This window comes from Loxodonta africana, chromosome 19 (genome assembly GCF_030014295.1).
Source record: "Loxodonta africana isolate mLoxAfr1 chromosome 19, mLoxAfr1.hap2, whole genome shotgun sequence".
Classification (NCBI taxonomy): Eukaryota; Metazoa; Chordata; class Mammalia; order Proboscidea; family Elephantidae; genus Loxodonta; species Loxodonta africana.
Window position 1 is genome coordinate 52,765,651 of NC_087360.1, and position 24,523 is coordinate 52,790,173.

Consider the following 24,523-nt stretch of genomic DNA (forward strand, 5'->3'; position numbering starts at 1 on the left):
GGCCGGGTCCAGGTGGGCACGGACCCTGAGACTGGGCCTATGGGCACTCGATAGCACTGTATCTCATATAGGCTCGGCGGCTGCTTGACCCCAGTCTAGACCTGCCCTTTGGGCCTCTGCTTCTCACAGGCCTGTCCCAGCATCCCCATTGTCAATCTTCTGTTGTTTCCAGCCCCTCTCACTGGCCAGATTTCACATGTACAGCCCTCAGAGCTGGACATGAGCTCAGAGCATGTATATCCCCTCGCATCCAATACCTTCTTTTTCTTATAAATTGTTTAGACTTTTTATTTTGAAATAATTTTAGATTTACAGAAGAGCTGCAAGATATGATAGAAAGTTTCCAATTACCCTTCACCCAGCTTCCCCTAATGTTAACATCTTATAAGACACCATGGTACATTTATCAAAAAAAAAATTTTTTTTTTTTTTTAAGAAATCAACATTGATACAACTTTGTTAACAAAGCAACAGACTCTACTGGGATTTCACCAGCTTTTCACTAATGTCCTTTTTCTGATCCAGGATCCAATAATGCCTTCTTTTCACAGATGGTCTAGAGAATAGATGTGGTTCCTCTAAGGTCACTCAACAAGCTAGTGGCAGAGCCCAGCCTGAGCCAGACTTCTTTCGTAAGAGGGCCTGGAAGCTTGGGCTATGGCCCTCCTCACCTTTCATGCTTTGTTAAGAGACAAGAAGATTTGCTACTCTGTACATGCCTTTAGTGTCACAGATACTCTTGCCCCACCCTTGTCCCTGATGCTCCCTACTACAGGCCTTTCCGCACACGTGTTCACACGCACACACGTGTATGCACCTTGAAATGGCTGGCCCAGGCTTCTCTCCCATAGGTGTTGGGAGCATGGTACTGTACCAGTCAGGCTGTTCCTGTTCGCTCCACTGGTATTGCTTGAGTGGCACCCACACCAGCCAGTTTTCTTCCCTGTCTGGGAATGGAGGACACAGACCTAACTTGACAGAGATCTTTCTTGGTTCCTGGTTTTAGAGGACCACCCTCACTGGCTGGGTCTCTTTCAGCACCTAGCTGCCTCAGCCTCCGTGTCTTTCTATCTCAGCCCCTCTCCCTCCTCAGCTTTTCCCTCTTTCTGTCTCAGGGTCTCTTGAATATGCTCTCTTCCTCTCAATGCCTTGAGAAGAGTCTTTGTTGTCTCCTTTAGCATTGGGAAAGGGCTGAACAGTCCCTCCCATGTGTGCAGCCCTTCACAGTTTACAAGGGACTTTTGCACATTCCATTGCCTCATGTGATCTTCGCCACAGCGGTGATTAGGCCCACTTGGGGTAGCAGAGGAAGACTTTCCCTCAGTGATAATGGGGGGAGTGGAGCCGCGGTTTGTTGTAGTCTTCGCTCTTCCAGGCAGTTAGGCTGTCTGGTGTTTATCTTAGGCTGCCTTTGAGGCTCTCAGAGCCTTGCCCAGACATGACCTCACTCCCTCTCAAATCATCCCTGGGAGGCAGAAAGGCGTCTGGGACCAATGCTGTCCCCACTTCACAGATGGGAAAACCAAGGGATAAACACACACACATAGAGCAAATAAGTTAACAAGTTGCTCTGCAGTCCTGGGGTCCTGGCTCTCAGTCTTGTAAGTTCAGTTGTCTGGGAGGTAAGGAAGTCTTGGATATGGCTGAGGGCAGCAGCATTCACCAAGTGTCTCAAAAGTTCACGAGCCCACCGGGGCTGTCCTGCGGCTGAACATAGGGCCCTACCTCCAGGGAACTTGCAGTTAGTGTCAGTATGTATGAGAAGGGCCTAAAGAGGCAAACATAGTGTGGCTGGAGTTCCCGAGAGTAAAGTTTAGTGCTATGGTGGCCCTGTAGGCATATTTCATGAGGGGGAGCGCCTTTTTTCATTGCAAGTCCTGTGGCCAGGAGGGCTCAGCCTGGAGGGTTGGTGGGCTGCCGGATGATGGCACCTCCCTCTGCCCAACACTGGACAGTGCACAGAGCAACTCCCACAACATCTCGCCTCACCTCCCAAACAACCCTGTGAAGAGTTTTTATGATTCTATTTATTCTACAGATGAGGAAACGGAGGCCCATAACTTTCCCAAGGGCATAGAGCAAGCCAGGGGCAGTGGCCAGACTTTCTAGCTTCAAGTCCAATGCTTTATCCATCTCACCACAGGCACTCTCTCAAAAGGGAGGGACACAAAGCCAGCAGGAGGGAAAGAGTAAAGGGGAGGCCTAAATGGAGGTGAGGAGCCCAGACTTGGCTTGCTTCATAGTTTCATTCCAGCTGGTCCAGACTTCCTGTCCTTTGAGGAGGTTAAAGGAAGCTCTGAGGAGGAAAGGTCAGCCTGGGAGAGAAGCAGAGCTCACCAAAACAACCCACACCCTGTTCTCAATGTGCCAGGCCCGTGTACTCGTGGAAGGAAACAAAGAGGAAGAAGCGTAACGTCCTACACTGATGAGGCTTGGCGGTCTGATTCCAGGCCCTCTCTCAGCCTATCCTCCCACCCCCCCGCCCGCCGTACCACACCTTGGTCATCCCGGAGGTGACCTCTCCCTTCTCCGAGTGCCTGTCACACCTCCTGCCACATCACTCATTTAGCACTTAGCTTATAACCCTCAGATGCCTTTTTTATATGTATATGTCCATCTCCCCAACTAGAATCTCCAACACGGGGGTTAGGTCTCCCCTGCCATGTGACATTGAAAGAAGAAAGTCATTTGGAAAGTGATCCTCTGGAGTAAGGGCATTGCTTGTTTACAACAAAAGTTCCAAAGTGGATCTAAGCCGCGTGCCAAAGCCCCGTGACGTCATCGCGCTCGTTGTCACGTCATCGTCGCTAGCCACTGGGGCGTCTCTGCACCCGGCAGGCAGGATGACGTCACCTTCGGAACCAGTAGAGGCAAGTGCGCACTAAAGGAATGAGCGAGGTCGGCGGCGGGAGAAATCCCGAAAGACAGAGGAGGCTGCAGGAGCAGCCGACGCCCGGCGGGAGGCCGCGCTGCCCGGCGGCTCCCCTTGCGCTCCGGGCTGGCTCCGCCCCCTCCGGACTGGCTCCGCCCCTCCGGACTGGCTCCGCCCCTCTGGACTGGCTCCGCCCCCTCCGGGCCCTGCGCTGGCCAGCCAACCGGGGCCGGCCGCGGTGACGCGCAGCCTATCAGCGGCGAGGGCTCGCCGGCCCTTCCGCGTTCGCGAGCGCGCCCGGGCCGAGGCCGCGGCAGGGGGTGGGGAGAGACCGGCCGGCCACACGCTCGGCTCGCGTCGCACTGCGTCGGGCTGCTCTGCGCGGTCAGCGCCCGCCGCCTCCCACGGGACCCGATGGCCTCTGAAGGCCTGGCGGGGGCGCTGGCGGACGTGCTGGAGGGCGGGGGGCCGCTCGTGCAGAGCTGCGACTCGGTGCCGGCCGAGGAGCTGGTGGCCCCGGTGCGGCTGCGGAAGAACGTCTGCTACGTCGTGCTGGCGGTGTTCCTCAACGAGCAGGTGAGTGGCCGCGGCCGACCGCCAGCCCCACCGCCGGGCCTCTGGAGCACGCAGGCAGCCCAGGTGGAGACAACCGCAGCTCGCTTGTGTGTGGCATTTTCCAGTTTTGCAAAGCACTTTCACTTACACTAGCATTTGAACCTGGTGCGGTCCAGGACTGCTATCATCCCGATGTACAGAGGAGGAAACTGAGGCCCAGGGGCTCTGGAACTCTTTCCCAGGTTTGTCCCCTAGGCCTCAGAACCTTGAGGGGAGGGCTGTCTTACTCATCTTCCTTTCCCAGGAGTCCAGTACAGTGCTTGGCACGTAGTGGGCTCTTGAAGATCGGAGACCTCCCCTTGGCCCCACGAATAGCAATAGCAGAACCCACACTTACACTCAGGCCTTCTGATTCCTGTCTAATGCCCTTTTTGGTACTGATTTTCCTGTACAAGTTGCTGTAATAACAGGTAGAAGGGGCCAGGACCATACATAGGGTTACATAGGGTTGAGGAAGGGCATGATTCAAAATGTAGCCATTAGTGAAAGGACGAGTCATAAGCAGTTTATCAACTATGTGGCGAGTCTAGATACATAGTGACAAATATAGACATGATTCAGCTCAGGACTCATAGTGAGTCTCACTCTGGGGCCACACGCCCAACCCCTGAAGCAGCGCCCAGGAATCTCAGCCCCTTTCTCAAGAGGAAGTCTTCCTGAATCTAAAACCAAAAAACAAAGCCGTTGCAGTCGAGTCAGAATAGTCACCCTGTAGGAGAGGGTGAAACTGCCCCATAGGGTTTCCAAGGAGCAGCTGGTAGATTTGAACTGCTGACCATGTTGGTTAGCAGCTGAGCTCTTAACCACTGCACCACCAGGGCTCCTTCTGAATCTGAAGAGGGAAGAATTACAGAAGGTACTCCTGGATAGCTCAACCATTTGACGGTGGCCATCAGAAAGGAGGACTCCCTGGGTGCTGCAAATGGCTAACGTGCTCATCTGCTAACCGGAAGGTTGGAGGTTTAAGTCCACCCAGAGGCACCTTGGAGGAAAGGCCTGGTGGTCTTACTTCCAAAAAATCAGCTCTCGAAAACCCTGTGGAGCCCAGTTCTACTCTAATACATAATGCATCACCATGAGTTGGAGTTGATGCGATGGCAGCTGGGTGTCAGGAGGGGCGTGTTAGGCAGAATGAATGTGAGATGTGATCAGGCCCCACAGCAAGGAAAGGCTTGGGGCTATGCTGCTCCTCTGGACTTCTCAGCACTGGAGCTCCCAGACCAGCTGTGGTGGGGGGGTGAGGATCCTCTCTCTCCCTTCAGGATGAGGTGCTACTGATCCAGGAGGCCAAGCGAGAATGCCGTGGGTCCTGGTACCTACCCGCCGGGAGAATGGAGCCGGGAGAGACCATCGTGGAGGCACTGAAGCGCGAAGTGAAGGAGGAGGCCGGACTGCAGTGTGAGCCTCTGACTCTGCTGTCTGTGGAGGAACGGGGCCCCTCCTGGGTCCGCTTTGTGTTCCTCGCTCGCCCCACAGGTACAGTGTTGCCTGGTGGCAGGGACCAATTGACACCTTTTCCCCCAGCTTGTCTTCAGGTGAGACGAGCCGAGCCCCTCCGCAGCCAGCCCTCTTGTGGCTGGTACAAGCCTGAGAACTCTGGGCCTCCTCCCTGGGTCGGGGCTAGAGAGCCTGGGGGTCTGTTCTACTCTGCCGGACCAGGCACTTCTCTTTTGCTTATCCTGTCTCCCAAATCCCCTTAGGTGGAATTCTCAAGACTTCTAAGGATGCAGATGCAGAGTCCCTACAGGCTGGCTGGTACCCACGAACCTCCCTGCCTACTCCATTGCGAGCCCACGACATGCTGTACCTGGTAGAGCTAGCTGCCCAATATTGCCAGCAAGCTAGGCACCCTCTAATTTTACCCCAAGAGCTTCCCTGCAGTCTGGTCTGCCAACGGCTCGTGGCCACCTTTACCAGTGTCCAGACTGTGTGGGTGTTGGTGGGCACCGTGGGGATGCCTCACTTGCCCATCACGGCCTGTGGCTTCACCCCCATGGAGCAGAGGGGCGGCATGAAGATGGCCGTCCTGCGGCTGTTACAGGAGTGTCTGACCCTGCACCATTTGGCAGTGGAAACCAAGGGGTTGCTGGGACTGCAGCATCTGGGCAAAGACCACACAGATGGCATCTGTCTGAATGTGCTGGTGACAGTGGCTTTCCGGAACCCAGGTATCCAAAATGAGCCCCCGAAGATTCGGGGTGAGAACTTCTTTTGGTGGAAGGTAGTAGAGAAGGACCTACAAAGCCAGCTCTTACAGAGGCTTCAGGAGTCATCTGTCATCCCAGTCAACAGATAGGAAGGGGCCAGGAGTGGGCAAGAAGCTGCTCTCCTCCACCACGGCTTCATCTCTCCTCTGAGGGAGACAGGAAGCTGGAGACCAGGGATCTTGTTGCATTGGGAGCAGGGGCAGTTTTCTTGATTCTCAGGGGATTCCCATCTCTCCCTGGCTATGGAGCAGGTCCTACATCACACCCACCAAGAAGGACAGTGCCTTTAACCAAGCAAGGAGTCCAGAGCTCGGGGACCTGATTGCCCTGAGGGCAAACTGAAGCTATTTCATAAGGGGATGTGGGAACTGTCTGAACCTGAGAAGTCATATAGTCATCATTTCCTGTGTCCACCTCCATACATGCCTACATCTGAGTCCTCTCAGGCACTTAGAACATGAAAGGGGCATGTGGGGAGCAGGCCCCTTGCTGAAGTAAATAAGTGCTGCTTACCTGGCCTTCCCTGCCTAAATGTCTCTGTGGGGAGGAAGTGAGCTGGAAGGTAGGACTGCTGTTAGAAAAGAGGAGTTGCTTCCCTTGTTCCACCAGACGGTCACCCTGGCCTTTTCCAAATGGCGTGCTGATGCTGGAGGGGCCAGCCTGCTAGAGGGTGAGTGGCTGGGGCAGGCAAGCTTTAGGCCGCAAGCTTTAGGTGTAAGCGACCCCACTGGGGTGCTCTTCATCTTGCCAGCCAGGAACGTGACTGTGAGAGAACCACATCCCTATTAAAATAAAACTCCAGCCCCTTCAAGGTTTGAATGGTGGAAATGCCAGGAGGAGCTTCAGGTGGGAGCAGGGTCGTAAATGCTGCCCCTGCCTCTCTGCTGGAGTTTCTTTCTCCCTGAGTTTCTCTGTCTCAGATCCCTTCCCCATCACTCCTAGCGGCCCCCAGGCTTGTGCCTCTGCCTTTTTACAACCTTACCCCAAGCTGGACCAAAGCCTTTTCTCCATTTCCCCTTAGCCCCAGCTGAACCATGGTAGGATTTTTTTTTTTTTTTTTTTTTAAGATCTGTACTAAAATTTAAGGGAAAGCCAAAGGAAACAAAAATTTTATATTTATCATTGTATATAATGTACAGGTTTTTGATTCTATGCAGGGAAACGCATGGACTTCCTTTCTCCCAAGGTAACTACACTCTACCCTGAAGGCCCAAGATAACCTCAAAGGCTCCTTCCCCAGCTCCCCTCCCTGCCTCTCTTGGCTGGAGGCCTCCAGCTGCTGCCATCTTATCTTTCTGGCCTCTGGAACTGTTGCAGGAATCCTCCATGTCCTCTCTGAGGACAAACATCTTCCACAAGATGGAACCAAACCCTTTCTTTTGGTCTACCCCTCTCAGTGTCCACTCTGAGGGACCCACCTGGCCACGTCCACTTAGAAGGCTAATAATGTTTGCTCCCATGATTTTAGCCAAGTAGCCTTCAACCCTGGGTGCAAGTTAGAATCACCTGGGGGAGCTTTTACACCTACTCTGGGCCCCACCCCCAGAGATACTGATTTAACTGGGGGAGGGAGGGGCCTGGGCACTGGTAGTTTAAAAAGCAACCCAGGAGATTCTAACGTGCACCACGCCACATCGAGAGCCACTGATCAGCCCCTTCCCCAAGTTGTCAGCTGAGCCTTCCCTTCCCCCTCCAATACACACACATTTAGGGACGTTTTAAAAACATCTGGCCCACTGTTTAAGACCAAAACAGTCATACACAACATAAACACATAAAAATGAGAACTACGTATAGATGCTAACAGACGGTTCAGTCCCTCATGGTGTCTGTCTCTAAGGCTAGCCGGCTCTTAGTTGTAGGTGAGCTGAGCAGAAATCCTGATGCTTGGCCAAGAGAGCCTGATTCCTGGCAGAGGCTGAGGAACATCGGATTTGCACTGCCAGAGCCTGTCTCTGTTTACCACCCCACCACACACCACCCCCTCCAGACAGTGCCGGAAAAGGAATTTAATTTGTCTTCCCTTGGGGAGAAAGAGGGGTCCGAATTAGCAGTGGATCCCTGGGTAGAAGGACGCAAAGGGAGAAGAACAGAGCCACTGTGTCCGCGCAACCACACCGTTTATTGCTGTGCTGTCTCAGGGAAGGTGCCATGCAAATGCCAAAGTGCATTGAGAGTGGAGGGCCTGTGACGCCCAGACCCTTGAGCATTTTCTGAATCTACGGGTCCAGACAGTTCATCCACTGAGATCTGCTCTCCTGTCCCACACCAACACGCGCACACGCACAAATGCACGGCGTTCTTCTGAGCAGCAGCTAAGTCCTCCCCAGCTTGGAGGAACGTGGAGAGGTAGAGGTCATTGAGTTTCCTCCTCTTTCATGTCACCTCTTGGCAACCTGCGCCCGGCTTCTAGAAGCGACATGGGCAGGAAAAGGAAGCGAAAGGGGCTCTGGCCTGCTCCTCCTTGCCCAGGAGCGAAGCCAGCAGCTGCAGTCCTGACGTGAGGTAATGCCTGGCGCCGCCTGTGTGTTCCTGCAGGTCGAGACAGATTCGGAGCGGGTGGGGTGACAGCCCCAGCCGTGGAGGGCACGCAGGGAGAACAACGCCAGAACTGGCTGCCTGTGCCTCAGCCCCTCCCTGCCAGGCCTTGGGGGCCTCTAGTCGGGTGGGATACTGGCCTCACATGCCCCTCTAGAAGGGCATTCTGTCGAGAATACTGGGGGCTGGGCAGAATGCTAAGGGCAAGGTCTGGTCTCTGAGCCTCTGTGCCCAGGTGTTGTGGACCTGCTGAGACGGGTTCAGAAGGCGCCGGAGAGAAACCAGCTGTAGCTGTAGCCTGGCACCCAGCTCCCCAGCTCCCCAGGCCCTCTCCCGCCCTGGCTGCAGTGCATCAAGGTTCTCATTAGCAGCTACCCCCGCCTGGGTGCGGAGCATGCTTTGGGCATTTGCCATGAGGTGCTTGGGAATTTTGCAATCATGTCCAGGAGGGCAGAGCAGGCAGAGGGGGCTTCCCCTGCTCTCCTTCACTGCCCCTTCCCCATGGGTCCAGCCAAGGAAGAAAAATGCCAAGTCTCAGGAGCTTCTGTGGTACCTAATATGACAGGAACAGGGCCCCCGTGCCCCCTGTCTCTGGCCTAGGTTCCTGAGCAGCCTCTGGAGCCATCTGCTCACTCCCGCTCTTGCCTCCAGAATTGAGTTGCAGGTCTTGGCCCTGGCCAGAAGGGTGATATGTGCAGAAAACATGAGGTTGGGGTCCGGGTGCTCATCTGGCCATCACTCAGCTCCTCTGAGAAGGCCCCGAGGACACCGTGCTGCCTGGGAAGCCATCTCTTTAGCTCCTGTGGCATCTGGTGCCTCTGAGGGCTACTCCCTGAAACCCAGTCCGGTCTGGTCAACAAGCCAAGGTCTTCTTAGTTAACCTGGGAGCTGAAGCCCAGGCTTTGGCAGAGGCGGAGGTCCCTGGGATACAGAGGAGGCAAGCCCAGCCCCCAACTCCTGGGAGGAGAGTGGTGGCAGGAATGCCAGGCAGGAGGCAGCTCTTGGGCAGAAGTATGGACAGGAATCTCTCCACCCGTCATCCTTCTGGCTCAGACATGCCCTTATGGGGGTGGGGAGAGGTTCAGGTGAGGACCATGTGGGGGAAACTTAACAAAAGCAATGGCGGCCAGCTCCTTGCAGAATTCCTCAAGTACTACCACACCTTGAAGGAGGGTCTGATGGTCCAGCCTGGAGGGAGACAGCATGGGTGTCATGACTGAGAGGAAGTGGATGTGTGCCCAGAGTGACATCCTGGTGTCCATATGGCATAACCAGAGGTGGAAGACAGAGGGCAACAGGCTGTCATATGCTCTCCATGTCTGGCACCTCCCACAACCTACAGCGCTCCACCTTCCACCCTCAAGGCACTTCCTTGGGCACCCACTTCCCCTGGATACTTACTGTTCCCCAGGGACCTGACCCATTAGCTGCTTTCGCACCAGGAGCAGTTTGCCTGGGAACTGGGGTACCCTCTGAATTCTCTGCATCAAGTCTCCAATTACCTAGAGTGGGACCAAGGGAAGACTGAGATGGGGGAACCAGGCCACTGAGGCCTCTCTCAGGGTACCAGGTGCCAGTGACACTCTAGCAGGGCCCCCTGACTCTGCTGTGTCATGGGTGTGTTTGTGTGTGTGTATCTGGGCTTTCCCCATGCAGGGCAAGGGTGCCCACTCTTCCAGCCCCCAACCACCCTGTCCTAGATGCCTTCAGTGCAGTCTGCCTTTTGTTTATTCCCCTTTCTTCCTACTCCCCACCCACAGGGCCCAGGCAGACTTACCCTGACAAGCACAGAGAACAGGCTCCTACAGCCAGGGGCCAGGTTGATGTAGGGATCCAGGAGATACTCATGGATATGGGGGTGGGGGAAGAGGGCGAGCCGGGACAGGACTGAGGTCACTTGCAGGTTCAGGCTGTATGGCTATAGGGAACATGGTGGACAAAGCTGAGGGCTGGCAGGGCTGGTGAGCATTTGTCACTCCCCCAGCAAGGCGCCTGGCCAGTGTGAACGTGTGTGGGGTGGGAGGCTCACGTGATGTATGTGTCATGTATTCCCTGGGACTGAGGGCCAGAACATGTTAGGACGTGTAGAGCAGAGGCAAGATGGGGCTTCTCGCCCAGGGAAAGTTGGGATGGGGGGTGAGGGGCTGTTGTGGAACCTAAGACCTGAAGAGGAGTCGACCCCAAGAAGCAGCCCCTCTCCTGAGGTACTTAAGAGGGCACGAGGCTGGAGTTCTCCTATGGGTCCTTGCCCTGTTGTCGGGGCCCAGTCCCGTTGGCTACCTGATCCAAAATCCGGGACATCCGGTCAAAGAGCACTTGGAAGAAGTGACCCTCAAAGAAAGGCCTTTCGGGCTCGTGGGGATCCAGGGGTGTGGGGCCCAGGGGCCAACCCCAGGGGGCGACTCGGGCGCTGCACTCCTGGAACTGAAACAGGAGAGGGGGAGAGTTGAGGAACTGGGCCCAGTGGTCAGGAGAGGCCAGCAGACCAAGGGACACCACCCAGGAAGGACGGGCTTGGAGCTTTTGGCCAGAGCTCGGAACACCTGGGGCCAGAGATAGTGATCAAAGAGGGGGAACGTAGAGTTTATCAAACCAACGTGTTGAGGGATGAGAGGTGGGTGCTGGCAGAGGCCTAGATGCTTACCAGTCCTAGACGCTTACCAGTCCGTATGCATCATGGACGTAGGTGTCATAGCCAGTCTCCTCCAGGAAAGCTGATGTCTTGGCTTCCTCAGGAACCAGGCAGAGGAAACTGAGAGACATTAGCCTAGGTATGGGGGTGCTCCACCTGGGCTCGCCCTACTTTCCCCAAGCCTGGGTCTATGGGATCTCCAGCCCTGAGGAAGCACTCCCGCCCTGGCTGGACCCCATTAGGGTTATAGCCAGAGACAGAACAAAACTCCAAGTAGCTCAATTTCCTACCCTATTTCCCACCTGTTGACGATCTCAGTCACTGCTGTTTTGCCATCTGAGTTGGTGGCAGGAACTGGGGGAGGCTTTGAGGAGGGTTGAAAGCCGGAATCGAGGAAGCCGTCAGTGAAGTAGGGGTCTTCCTCCAGATCCCTGTGGCCGGGGCAGACGAAGCACACACCCATGGAAGAATGAGTGTGGGTGTGCTGAGGGCTGGGGTGGGTCCTGAACAGCCCGAGGCCTCCCAGAGGTGCCTACTTGCACTTACAGGGTGTCCTCATAGTTCTCAGGCTCGGGCGAGCCCCGGGCCACGTAGAGGCGGCCCTCAAGGTTGCGCAGGATCAGGCTGTAGATGACCCACTCATGCGGCTTCTGGAGCAGCTCCTCAAACAGCCGCAGGGAGACGATGCTGATCTGGGGCCAGAAAGGGGTCAACAGAATGGCCCCTTCCCCTCTCCAGGGAAACCAAGGCATCCAACACCAACGCAGCTTCAAGGGGTGCCTTGGAATTGCTCAGATAAGAAACGTCTTCTAAGGAGGTGGCTCCCCTGGCCGGGGACCAAGGCAGCAGGTTCTGGGGAGAGTGGATGGGTGCTGGCCTAGGAACCAGGAAGTTTGAGTGGTCCCTGTCCTGTTACTAATTTCATGTGATACTGGGCAAGCTAGTTGGCTTCTCTGAGCCTCAGTTTTCATGTCTGTAAAATAGGAGTATCAGCTTCACCTACTTCACAGAGTGGTTGTCAGCCTCAAACAAGCCAAGTGAACATAAATGCGATTTGCAAAATATAACATGCTGTAAAAGTATGCCATCACAGAAAATTGCCGCATGACGTAAGCAGTTTGCTGTCATTCGTGACTTTACTGTTTTGGGGGGTTCAATGCCTCAAAGACAGAGAAAATTTCCTGGGAAAGCTACTGAAAATGGGAAGGAGTGATCAGGAAACCCCTTTGGCAAGGATGAGAGGCAGGATCTGGAAGGAAAGGAGCAAGTGGGGCTGATGGCCCCGCCTACCTTACCTCATCAGAGAGGTGGTCACAGTGCCCAATGAGGTGGGCACACAGGGTACGGGGGCTGTCCTCAGGGGCCTCAGGCTGCCGCTCTGTGCCCAGGAGAAAAGTCACGGCCTCACGCAGCAGAATAGGGGACCGAAGCTGGCGCAGCATGGCCGTCAGCAGGGCGGTGGAGGTCAGGATGCTCTGCTCACACCTATAGCAAGAGCACACTTTAGCTAGGCCTCGGTGCTCACAGCCAGGTGGATGAGCAGAGGAGAAGCAGGGAGTGAATGAGCATAAACCAACCAAAACCAAACCTGTTGCCATCAAGTTGATTCCGAGTCACAGCAACCCTAAAGGACAGAGTAGAACTGCCCCATAGGGTTTCCAAGGAGCACCTGGTGGATTCAAACTGCTGACCTTTTGGTCAGCAGCTGTAGCTCTTCACCACTATGCCACCAGGATTTCCTGAATGAGCATGGGGGTGGTAAAACCCTCTTCCTCGGTTTCCTTACATCTTGGCTATTATCTCTCTGCTCATTTCCCATCCCTAGTGAGGTCCTGAAGTCCAAGAGTGGGAGGCCTTTGTTTAGCCTATGTGGCTCAGAGCTATGTGCCTGTAAGGTGAGCATCTTGGCAAACATTAACCAGTGGGGTCCATACATGTGACTCTGGCCAAGGAGGTTCCTGGCATTAGGGACAAGAAGGGGCTTGGTGGAGTGGGTGGTTTGATCCAGACCATGGCCATGTCCAAGGGAAATGGACATACACTTACACGTGCAAGAGCTGGGGCTGCAGAGTCTCCACAAATAACTTCTCAGCCACAGCCTTTGCCAAGGCATCTGCAACAACCTGGGCACAAAAGAGCATGTCTTAAACATGTTTTACAGTCACTGACCATTACCCGCTGAAAAAGAATTATGTCCTTGCACAGCACCTAACACAATGGGCAGAAGATCCCTAGGTGGTGCAAATAGTTATGCCCTCAACTACAAACCCACCCAGAGATGCCTCAGAAGACAGGCCTGGAGATCTGCTTCTGAAAGGTCACGGTCATAAAGACCCTATGGAGCAGTTCTACTCTAATACACATGTGGTTGCCATGAGTCAGAATCGACTTGACGACAACTCACAACAACACAGAGCCATGCTAGGCTCCTGACAGATCCCAGGTTTCCAGGCACCTGCTCCACTCGGTCCTTGAAATGGAGACAATGAAGGGAAGGGCGTGAAGCTGGGGAGAGCACCTACTGCACCGAAACCCCCGTCTGTGCTGTTCTTCCTCACCGTGTGTGCCTCCATGATGAGGTGGTCGCAGTAATCAAACCAGCCCAAGAAGGCAGCCAAGGCCTCTTTGCCAGGGAAGGAAGCCTCATCAGATGGGGCACTGGGTAACCTGAAGGGAGAGGAGGGAGCCAAGTCTGGGGAGGGAAAGAAGAGCTGCTAGGTCTTCCTCAAAACTGTTATGGGAGCTGGGCCCTCTCTCCTCTCCCTTCAAATCTCTGTTGCTGGAGGGCCAGTTTGATTTGGGGCTTTGTGGTCAGAGACAGCAAAAGTGATGCCTCCCTTGAGGGTGAGAAGGCCCTTGGGGAACAGCCAGAACCTTGGGAAGAGGGTGGCCAGCAGAGGTCCCCATCCCACTTGGAATACAAGAGGAGCCATCTACCAGAAATATAGGCAAGGCTTTTAGCCACTGAAGATGTCTGCTAGCCTTCCCTGGCCAAGGACTTACCTCCAGCTGATGCCCTCTAAAGCAGCAATGTCTGCAGGGTCAAGGAAGGCAGGCATGGACTGGTACAGCTGGCAAAGGTGCTCAGTGATTGCAAGGCAACAGGGGCTGCTCTGTACCAGGTAGGTGGCAGCTGCCTGGGAAGCCACGCTTACCAGGAGCAGCAGATTCTCCTGGGCCTTCAGGGCCACGCGGCTTTTCTAAGGGATGGGAATATGACTTCAGGGACATGCATCTGAACCCCAAACCGCCTCCCCATAATTCACCCTACCCCTTTCCAATCCTCTGCCCACTCCATCTGTGCAGCCAGCACCTTGCTCTTGCACAGCCCGATCAGGGAAGTAATCAGGTTGCTCTCTCCAATCCCACCATCTGGGTTCTCAGTCTCAGCAGGCTGCTGGGCGTTTGAGGCCTGGGCCGCACCGGGCTCCCCGTCAAGTCTGGACTCCCTGTCAGGAGCCTCCTTGTGGCTGGGTGCCTCTTTAGGCAGGGTGATGGATTCTCTGGATGTTGTCTTCTTGCCTATAATCTTTTTACCCTGTAGAGAAGGTCCGATGAGGCCAGGCTATGGTAGAGACCATTCCTCATGATCTCCCCTTGAGAATGCAGGATGTGCTGGAGGTCAGGGCCTCTGCACCAAGTGGGAGAGGAAACTACTTGAATACCTCTCTGGGCACCTGCTCTCTCCTGTTTCCTCAGAAGGGCCAAGAGGGCTTCCCCCTGGGGTTCTGGGCCCTCCCATGCCTGTTCCCCACAGAAGTGCTCACTTCCAGGATGTAGGTGAGCAGGGCTGGATCCTGCTGGATCTTGGAGCAGAGGACGGTAGTGAACTGCACCTCCTCCTTTTCTGTGAGGGATCCAGGGACTGTCCCACCAAGTCGGAGAAGTTTCTGGAAGGGGAGCAGGGTAGAAACAGAAAGGAATGGGGTGGCAGGGAAGAGAGAGGGCCATTTGCCCCCAGCCCTCACCTCAGGCACCCCTTGGCTTCTTGGCCCCTCACCTGCACAGGCCTGTGGACGTTGAGGTAATGCAGGAGGGGGTGTTGCACCTGGGCCAGAACTTTGCTGAAGAACTGGAACACCTGTTGCCGCATGCCTGGGGGGTACTAAGGTCAGGGAACAGGGCACCTTGTCAGAAGATGGCAGCTGTGTCCAGCCCATTTCCCACCTTGGTCACTGCTCCAAGGGCACCATTTGCACAAGGCTTTCTTCCCTCACTACGCTGTTTGAGACTGACCTCCCCTGCGCTTCCTCTCCCCCTCCGCTGCTTTATTTCCCCCTCACCCCGATAACTTTGTCATTATTGAACCTCTTATATGAGTTCATTAGATTCTTCTCTCTCTCCCCCACTAGAATGTAAGCTCTGTGGGAGCCGGAATTTTTGTCCATTTCAATGACTGCTGTATTCCCAGCATCTAGAACAGCACCTGGCACATGGCTGAGGCTCAGTATATCTTTGCTGAATGAATGCTGACAGTGAGAAGACACCCAAGTACATAAACAAGGGCCGGAGTCCCCAGGGCTGGTGGAATCGTCTGAGAAAGCTGCAGTACCAGTCCCCTGTTCTGCCCCCCACCCTCAGGTCAGGACTGGGAGGAACACAGGTAGAAGAGACTGGAATCCAGGGATTTTTACTCCAGGCTGCTGCCAGCAGTGCCCTGGTGCCTCCTGAGGCCCTGTCCCTGGCAGAAAGTTGGCGGGTGCTCGGAGGCACTCTGGGGTCTGGGCATAGGCCCTGCCCACCTCGGCTTTGCCCAGCGTGCACAGGGTCTCCAGGATCTTGTGCTGCAGCAGGTACTCCAGGCAGGGCCCAGCCTCGCCGGCGGCCCCCTGCTGCTTCTCCTCATACACCAGGATGTCCAGCATCTGCTTCAGCCGCCAGGGAATGTCTGTTCTCTTGGCTGGGGTGTTTTCATCTAAACCGAGATTCCGGAAAAAAAGGATGAGCGGGGTGAAGAGGGACCCTCCTCCTGAAAAGACCCACACTCCTGCCAAAGCAGAGGAGGGAGTCGTGTCTGAGAGATGGGGTCAAGCCCTGGGGCCCAGAGGGCTGAGGGCAACCAGGAGCAGACAAATATACTGAGGAAACGAAGTTTGCTTCAAACAAAGACCAGAGGAAATGGAAGTTTATGGTAAAGGCCTCTGTATTTAAAAAGACAAAAGACCTGTTGGATGTGGCCAGGATATAGCCCTCAGACTGACAAAATGTGCATGCCCCTAGCACTTTATCAGAAAGACCAGGTAGCATCATTTTTCTCCAAGTCCTGGGACAGGACATGCTGTGATCCTTCAGAAGGACAGCTAGGGTTGCCTGACAGCTTTGGGCCTGAGTAAGAAGCCACGGACTCTGTCATCTAATTTAGAAGCTATATTCTAGCACCTTCTTGAGAGAGAACCTCCTAGGACCCGTTTATGTCCTAGAGATAATACTCTGATTTTATAAAGCAGAAAAAGAATGTGTGTTCTGCCATTCATTCCGCCTTGAAGCTGCTCCCTTGTGCAGGCCCTGATGGCAGGAGCTAGTTAGTGGGGCTTTTTTTAGCCACCCAGACCAGGAGTCTCAGAGGATAGAGTGTTTAAAGAAAAAAAAAAAAAGTTTCAGTACTCTGGGATTGGCCTTGGAGCACCCCCTAGCTTCTTTTTAAGGCATAGAATCTTTAGCAAGGCAGCCTGCCTCACCCACTCCTGATTCCTCTGGTCCTAGGGATCATTCTGGAAGGTAGAGAACTGAGTCCAGGTGAAGGCCCAGGTAGAGTCTGAGTCAGTTCTGGATTTCTCTCTGCTCTCCTGGTGGACTAGGGCTCTGTAAAGGGATCTTCTTCAGAGTTCTTCAGTCTATGCAGTGGTTCTCAACTGGGGGTGGTTTTTCCCCTCAGGGAACATCTGGCAACGTCTGGAGACATTTATGGTTGTCACAACTGAGGGTGGTACTACTGACATGTAGGGTAGAGTTGCTGCTAAACATCCTACAGTGCACAGGACAGTCCCCACAACAGAGATACCCGACCCCAAACATCAGTAGTGCTGAGGCTGAGAACTCCTCGTCTATGGGAACTCTAAAGGGTTCCTCAGTGTCCAAAGACCACTTTTTAATTTTCTTGGACTGACTCAGGCTAAAAATAAAGCCTTTAGAAAAGGTGTAGGCTGGAACCAAACTTCTGTCTGAACTCCAGGAGGTGGAAAGCTAGGGACACAGGACGAGGTGACTTGGCAACCAGTTTGTATCCACCAATACCAGCATATTGACAACAAAGCAGCTCATCAGATTCTGCTCACTCAGAGTATGATCCTGAAGGGCCCAGCTGACCCTAAGACTTTGGCTCTCTGGGTGTCAGCTTGGGAAGACTGACCTGGGCAGGTATATGCCTTGGTTTTGATTTTCCTCCTACCCCGAATCTTGACTTGGGAAATAGACTTGGGAAATATCCTCTACGTTGGCTAAGGGGAGAGGAGAATTTGATACCTTTCTTTTCTCTTAATCAGTAAACCCTGGCACAAGCACTTGGGGACCAAAGGCGTGGACCCTCTACCCAGTGGGAGCTGGGGGTGAGTGAAGCTCACCCCTTAGGCTGCCATGCAGAGTTCGCCCAGTGAAACACCCAGCCTCCAGGTCCCCAGTCCCACCTCTCGTAGCTTCTCTCCCAAAAAGTGAGGGTGGGGCCAGGTGAGATCAGCAACTAAAGGGCAGAAACAGAGGTAGCTGAGGCTCTAGATCTGCCTGATTCCTGTCTCCTTCCCTGTCTCCATGAACTCAGCCCCAACTCTGACTCCTGGGCAGCAGCATCTCTGAGCTGGGTGGAGAAACTGCTTACACCTTCCCCCCAATTCCTTCAGGGCCCCTGGTGAGGGGGGCTCAAGCCCTACCTGTGCTTTCGATGTAGTAGTGAGTGATGCCCTTCCAGTGCTCCACAAAGGCCTCCAGCAGGTCAATGCTGGGCTCCCGCTGTGAAGAGAGCAGAGACAACCCATGCAGTAGCCACCCACAATGACGCAGACCTGCTGCCCCAGCCACTTAGCTTTCACTCACAGGCATCCCAGGCTCAGCTCTAGGCCCTGGAGGACGCGCTCTGCTCCAGGGTGTTCAAAGGGCAGAGTAACACATTTTCTCCAGGACACATACAAATTGCCTCTGTATCTTGCCCACAGTCCCCTGGCCCCTCTCCTGCTGGAAATGCGGTGCTTCTGCTACATGCCAGGATTCGACAGTCCCTGTACCGGCAGTTGTTAGCTGCCATCAAGTCATCCCCAACTCATGGAGACCCCCTGCGCAACGGAATAAAACACTGCCGGTCCTGCACCCCTGTGATTGGTTGTGGATCAAACCATTGTGATTCATAGGCTGGCTTTGGGGAGTAGATAGCCAGCCCTCTCTTCCTATTCTGGCTTAGTCTGGAAGCTCTGCTGAAACCTGTTCACCATCATAGCTAATGCAAGCCTCCACTGACAGACGGGTGGTGGCTGCGCATGAGGTGCACTGGCCAGGAATCGAACCTGGGTCTTCCGTGTGGAAGGTGAGAATTCTATCACTGAACCACCACTGCCTCCTCTGTCCTAAACCAAAACCAAACCCAGTGCCGTCGAGTCCATTCTGACTCATAGCGACCCTATAGGACAGAGTAGAACTGCCCCAGAGAGTTTCCAAGGAGCGCCTGGCAGATTTGAACTGCCGACCCTTTGGCTAGCAGCTGTAGCACTTAACCACTATGCCACCAGGGTTTCCTCCTCTGTCCTAGAAACCAAAAAAAAAAAAAAAAAAACAAACCTGTTGCCGTGGAGTCACTCCCAACTCATAGCGACCCTAATAGGACAGAGTAGAACTGCCCCATAGAGTTTCCAGGGAGCGCCTGGTGGATTCGAACTGCTGACTTTTTGGTTAGCAGCCATAGATAGCACTTAATCACTACACCACCAAGGTTTCCTCTGTCCTGGAGGAGCTAAGAATTTCGGTGGTGGAAATAAACATCGAAACAGATAATTTCAATACAACATGGTTACGCTACAGTAAAGGTTGTTGTTAGTTGCCGCTGAGTCAATTCTGACTCATGGTGACCCCATGTGTGCAGAGAATTGCTCCATAAGGTTTTCAAGGCTATGGCCTTTCAGAAGCAGATTGCCAGGCCTGTCTTCAGAGGTGCCTTTGGGTGGGTTCGAACTGCCAACCTTTGAGTTAGCAGCTGTGCTGCTGAACCATTTCCGCCATCCAGGGACTCCACAATAGAGATAATATAGAAAAACCAAAGAGCCCCCCAGATAACAAAAGCAAACAGAAAGCATGCTAAAGACAAAGCTTTCAGGTCCCTCTCAGTCTGATGGTCTATGACAATCTGTGTTTAAGGCCATGACAAGCTGGGTTTAGCTAGATGTTAGCATAATATTAAGAAAGTACCTTACTTATAATGTGCTTTGATCTTTTGTCCAAGACTCAGGCTGTGCACCTCTACTCATCCTTGGGCTAGCTCTTGTCCTTCCTGTCCACTCCTCCACTGGCTCTTTCCTTGGGCCCTGGAAAATTCTAATTCTGCTATGGCAAACCCCTAAGCCTCTTCCTTTTCCACAAGCGTTCCTTCCATTTCCACACTCTGGCTGGGAGTTGATAACAACCACTTTTCCTGAAAACTTCTCCAAAAAAAGGCATTTCTTCTCTTTCCTTGAAGAGTAAATGTTTGCAGGGAAAAACGCACCATCAGATATTGCCTGTCCACATATGCTCATTTCTACCTCTGTGTCTTTGCTCCTTGGGCCACCCCTCTGTCCAGAAGGCCCTTTATTCCTCTATCCTTGTCTCAATCCTAGCAGTCCCCAGGGAGGTTCAGCTAAGGGCCACCAGCTCCACAAAGCCCTCTCCAGGGTTCTGGCCCACACACATCTCTTTCTAACCTCATGCTTTACTGCACCAAAGAACTGAATACTTAATCCCTAATTAACTTATTCACGAAATATCTTTTGAGTGTCTACTATGTGCAAGACACTGCTAGACACCACAAGCAATACAAGAATGACTAAGACCTAGCGCTCATGAAACGTACCATGGACAAGAAGAGAATATAAAATTGTACCGAATAACTAAACTACCAGGTAGTATTGTGATACCACAGGGGAGCTGGAAAAGTGACCTCTCGGGGAGCGAGGGGTCACTCCTAACAAGTTGGAACAGGAAGGTTCTACTGAGGAGGTGACACCTGAACTGAACCTTGAAGAACTGGGCCAGATTTCAGCAATTAGAAATGAAGGAAAGTCATTTCTTGTGGAAGGAACTCTGCAAAGTGTGTTTGGGACAAGGTTGGATTAATGAGAGAGCGAGTGGGGCCTTGAATACCAGGCTAAGAGGTCTGTTTTTTTTTTTTTTTTTTTTTTTTTTTGCAGGCAGGTCAATTACATCTGAGCAGGGTTTTAGGAAGATTCATCTGGCAGTCATGTGGAGGAGGGGACACAAAGGCAGGAAGAGTGCTTAGAAGGCTATTACAAGGAGAAAGGAGGCGATAACACTGAATCAGAGACCTTGAAACACTCCTCTTTCCGCTGCCCAGGCAATCTCATCTCCTTTTAAAGTAAGGTTGTAGGGGCTGTGACCCTTATGGAAGTAGCACCTCCCAGTCATCCCACACATACTGTCCATATGGAGTGGCTGCATCTCATCACATTCTACGTGATAATATAATTGTTGGTTAAGCACTCATCTCTTCCACTAGACTGTGAACTCCCTGAAGGCAAGGCTTCTGTGTCTTATACCTCTGCCTGCTCTTAAAGTGTTCCGCACATAGTAAATACTCATCAGTATTTACCCACTGTCTCAACAAACTCCTTAAGACATTCTTTCCACATTTCCTTGTCTTTTGGAAAGTCTTCTGACCCTTGACCAGCATAATTATCTTACAGTTTCTGTGATGGGGTCTCATCTAGCTTCAAAATTCATTTATAGTCTAAAGCCTTCAGCTGGAGCCCTGGTGGTGCAGTGGTTAAGAGCTCCGCCGCTAACCAAAAGATCATTAGTTTGAATCCACGAGCTGCTCCTTGGAAACCTTACAGGGCAATTCTACTCTGTCCTATAAGGTCGCTATGAGACAAAATTGATTCCACGGCAATGGGTTTGGTTTTTAAAGCCTTCAGCTGGGCTTAAATCAAAGAGAATAATCCAGTGAAAGCAGGAGAAGCAACACAAAGCTGGTTAGCCAACACAGCCTGTTAGAAGAAAGAAGGGGGATATTTACCTGACTCTCCATCCTACAGAGTTGCTATCAGTTGGATTTGACTCGATGGCAAGGGGTTTGGTTTTGGTATTACTCAGTACTATAACTCCAGACCAAAGAAATTGTATTTCTTTAAAAGAAAAAAAATTTTTTTTGAAGATAGTATTATTATTTTTAGATATATTATTTTTTAAATGATATTATTTTTAAAAAGAGCCATAATGATTGCTATTCTATCTGGTAAAAAGAGTACAGGAAGGAGCATTCCTCCTCCTTGACGAGGAGTCAATTGACTCGTGAGGGTCATACACTAACCTGGTGCCTGAACCCAAGGAAAGACCTAGACCCGTGATGTGGAAGGTGGAGAGGGAAGACGTGGTTCCCAATGACCACACAGGACCAGCCAAACTTCTAAGCACCATCTATCACTTTACACCGAGGGGCTTAAAAATTTCTCTCTAGACCAGGGTCACCGATGCCTGAAATTCCTGTGCTGGGAGCATTACAAAGTGACTTCTCAGGGTTAAGATACTGTCTGTCCCATCTAGCCGGCTCCCCCCCCCCCCCCCCCCCCCCCCCGCCATATGAAGCGTTCCCTAGGTGGTATGCCCCCAAGAACCTGGACGTCTGGGACGAGGAGGGCTGCAGGAAGGCTGAAGAAAGGTGGGCCAAGGAGCAGAGTTTTTCTTCAGTTTTCCCTAAGGCTGAGTCTGCTATTCATAAGGAGCTCTGATTTTGGTATGGAGGGGGAAGAGGGAGTCAGACTCTGGGTTGTTTCTTGGGGGAAAATTTGATACATTAAGCTGATCAATATTAAGCTGATCAATTAGGGGGAGAATTATACTATGAAACAAAAGGACTGTTGACTTCACAGACAGCGTCTTGGCAGGGTCACCTTAAATAGAGAGCAAGCCCCCACCCTATCTAAACCGCTTTATTTACAAGCAGCTTTCTACAGTGGCACTTGGATCCTGCTGAAAACAAAGTGATGGGCAGTCTCTGACCGGTCTTTACACCCTCTGGGAAATGGCAAAAACACAAGCTATGATGGAATGTGAAAAATCAATATAATCGTCCACACATGGCAGTCCCAGGCCCCACCACGGGCTGATTCTCCCGGACTCAATCGGGCTTGTACAGTGAGAGAGAATATCCTGGAAAAATGCGTTTTACACTGCAGAACGCTGTTTCTTGGGCTAGACGCCCACCCACCCCTACTTGGAGGGCTGAATCCTGAGAACCTGGTCCTTCAGGCCCGGGCACTTCCCAAGTTGAGGCGTGACAGGGCGGGTGGAGAAAGGGTCAGGGTCAGAACATTCCATCTGAATAGGGCCTTGGAGTTGTCTGAGAAGTCAGAGGAGCGAAGGGACTTCTTTATTTAAGCCCAGGTGACCAAGAAGGGAGGAGGGAAGGGAAGGAAGAAAGAGAAGGGGGTGGGGATGGGGGGCTGGGAAGAAACTATTTGGTGACAAGGGTGCACCTGGGAAGAGAAGAGTTTGGGAATTGGGAGAGACTCCGGGAACAGGTAAAATAAACAGGAAACAATGTGGGGAGAAAGCTTAGGGAACTAGGAGCGACCAGAGGGCGAGCTGAGAAAAAGGTACGATTGGAAAGAAGCAAGTGGAAGGAAATAGGGAACGATCCGAGGGAGGCGCGCCACGGAGCGGGGGTGGGGGGAAAGGAAGACCGGCCAGGGGCGCTGCGGCCTGGCTGAGGGTCCCTTTCCCGAGGCGGCCCTGCGCCCTCCCTCGCGCCCGCCGGCTCCTCCCCGCCTCCGCGCCCGCCCTTCCGGCCTAGGCCCCGGCGCGCCCCGGCCGCCCGCCCCGGCCGCCCCGGCCTCACCGCCCCCACGGCCTCCTGTAGCAGCGCCCCGAGCCGGCTCAGCATGATGGCGGCCCGGCCCAGCTCCCGGGCGGCGGCGGCGGCGGCGGCGGCGGTGGCGGAGCTCTCGGGCGGAGGAGGCGGCCCGGGCGGCGCGGCGCGAGGGAGGCGGAGCCCGGCCCGGCCCGCCCCGGCCCGGCTAGGGGCGTCCGCCCGCCCGTCGGCTTCGGGAGCCGAGCAGGGTGCCGACGTGGCCCGGGCTCCGGGGAGAGAAAGACTGGGCCTTGGAGCCAGCGGCGCGGAGAGACTGAGAGCCGTCCGCTGCAGAGGGGCGCCGTGGAGGAGGAGGTTCACGCTTCGCTGGAGAGCGGGAGCGCGGACACCTTGCGCCGCACCTTGGGGAGCCTGGTGGCAGCGAGCGAACGACCCTTAGTGAAGGGCGTGTGGGTCCGGGAGGTTATCCTGATGAGGGTCTAATTCCTCCATGAATCGAAGTTTTGTAAATCCCCGCTGTCCAAAACAGTAGCCACTGGCCACATGTGGCTATTGAGCATTTGAAATGCGGTGGTCTGAATTGGGATGTGCTGTTAAGTGTAAAGAAAACCTTGGTGGCGTTGTTAGTGAAGTGCTACTGCAAACCAAAAGGTCAGCAGCTGGAATCCACTAGGCGCTCCTCACCAAAAGGTCAGCGGTTCAAATCCACTAGGCGCTCCTCGGGAACTCTATGGGGCAGTTCTACTCCGTCCTATAGGGTCGCTTTGAGTCGGAATGGATTTGAGGGCAGCGGGTTTCTTTAACAAGTACGTGTAAAATACACACTGGATTTCAAAGATTTAGTACCAAAAAATTGCGCTAATAATGTTTTAGATTGATTACATGATGAAATGATAATATATAGGTATATTGGGTTACTCTTTTTAAGCGGCTACTACAATATTGTAAGGAGTCCCTAGGTGGCGCAAACTGTTATCAGGCTAGCTCAGCTGACTAAGTTTGGAAGTTCAAGTCTACCCAGAGGTGCCTAGGAAGAAAGGCGTGGAAAATCCTGTGAAGCCCCGTTCTACTCTGACACACATGGTGTCTTAGGCTGGGATCTCTAGAGAAGCAAAACCAGTGAAGCGTGTGTGTGTATGTGTGTGTGTGTATATACACACACACACATGCACGCATATAGATACACATATACATACACATGTATATACGCAGAGAGAGATTTATCTCAAGGAAGTGGTTCACACAGTTGTAGAGGCTGGCAAGTCCCAAGTCTGTGAGTCAGGTGTCAGGCTAGAGGTTTCTCCTGACTCAAGTGGCTGCAGGGGCTGATGAACGCAAGATCCACAGGTCAAACGGCAGGTTGCTGGCTCATGGGCTGCAGAAGCTGACGAACCCAAGCTCCGCTGGGAAGGCAGAAGGCTGCTGGCTCAAGTACCAAGAACCGGAGGTTAGATGATGACAAGTCAGATGCAGGATCCAGAGCAAGCCAACAAGCTTTGCCAGTCACACCCCTAAGGAAATGCCTTTTACAACTGATTGGCTGATCACGTCAGATCACATCATGGAGGATGAGTACATCATTAATAACTGCCAAATTACATCATTATATAACTGCCAAACTATGCTATTACATAACTGTCAAACCATTGAGAATCATG

At 53.2% G+C, this 24,523-nt stretch overlaps 2 protein-coding genes across 3 annotated transcripts; one reads left to right on the forward strand and one right to left on the reverse strand.

Annotated features, from left to right (window-relative positions):
• Positions 1-3,258: 3,258 nt before the first annotated feature.
• NUDT18 (nudix hydrolase 18) lies at positions 3,259-6,505 on the forward strand. The gene is made up of 3 exons (XM_003412485.4): positions 3,259-3,448; positions 4,750-4,963; positions 5,188-6,505. The coding sequence occupies exons 1-3, from the start codon at positions 3,287-3,289 to the stop codon at positions 5,781-5,783; spliced, it is 972 nt and encodes a 323-aa protein (XP_003412533.1). The 5' UTR covers positions 3,259-3,286; the 3' UTR covers positions 5,784-6,505.
• Positions 6,506-7,797: 1,292 nt separating this feature from the next.
• FHIP2B (FHF complex subunit HOOK interacting protein 2B) lies at positions 7,798-22,986 on the reverse strand. Of its 2 annotated transcripts, XM_064272723.1 has the most exons (17): positions 22,893-22,986; positions 17,728-17,806; positions 15,607-15,779; positions 14,865-14,969; positions 14,632-14,754; positions 14,178-14,402; positions 13,868-14,064; positions 13,423-13,531; positions 12,911-12,987; positions 12,160-12,349; positions 11,411-11,556; positions 11,167-11,295; positions 10,894-10,984; positions 10,513-10,656; positions 10,010-10,150; positions 9,634-9,734; positions 7,798-9,420 (listed from the first exon to the last, which is right to left on the reverse strand). In XM_064272723.1, the coding sequence occupies exons 1-17, from the start codon at positions 22,935-22,937 to the stop codon at positions 9,294-9,296; spliced, it is 2,202 nt and encodes a 733-aa protein (XP_064128793.1). In that variant the 5' UTR covers positions 22,938-22,986; the 3' UTR covers positions 7,798-9,293. The 2 variants fall into 2 exon arrangements, with proteins under 2 accessions (XP_064128793.1, XP_064128794.1); XM_064272724.1 differs by lacking the exon at positions 10,513-10,656.
• Positions 22,987-24,523: the final 1,537 nt, after the last annotated feature.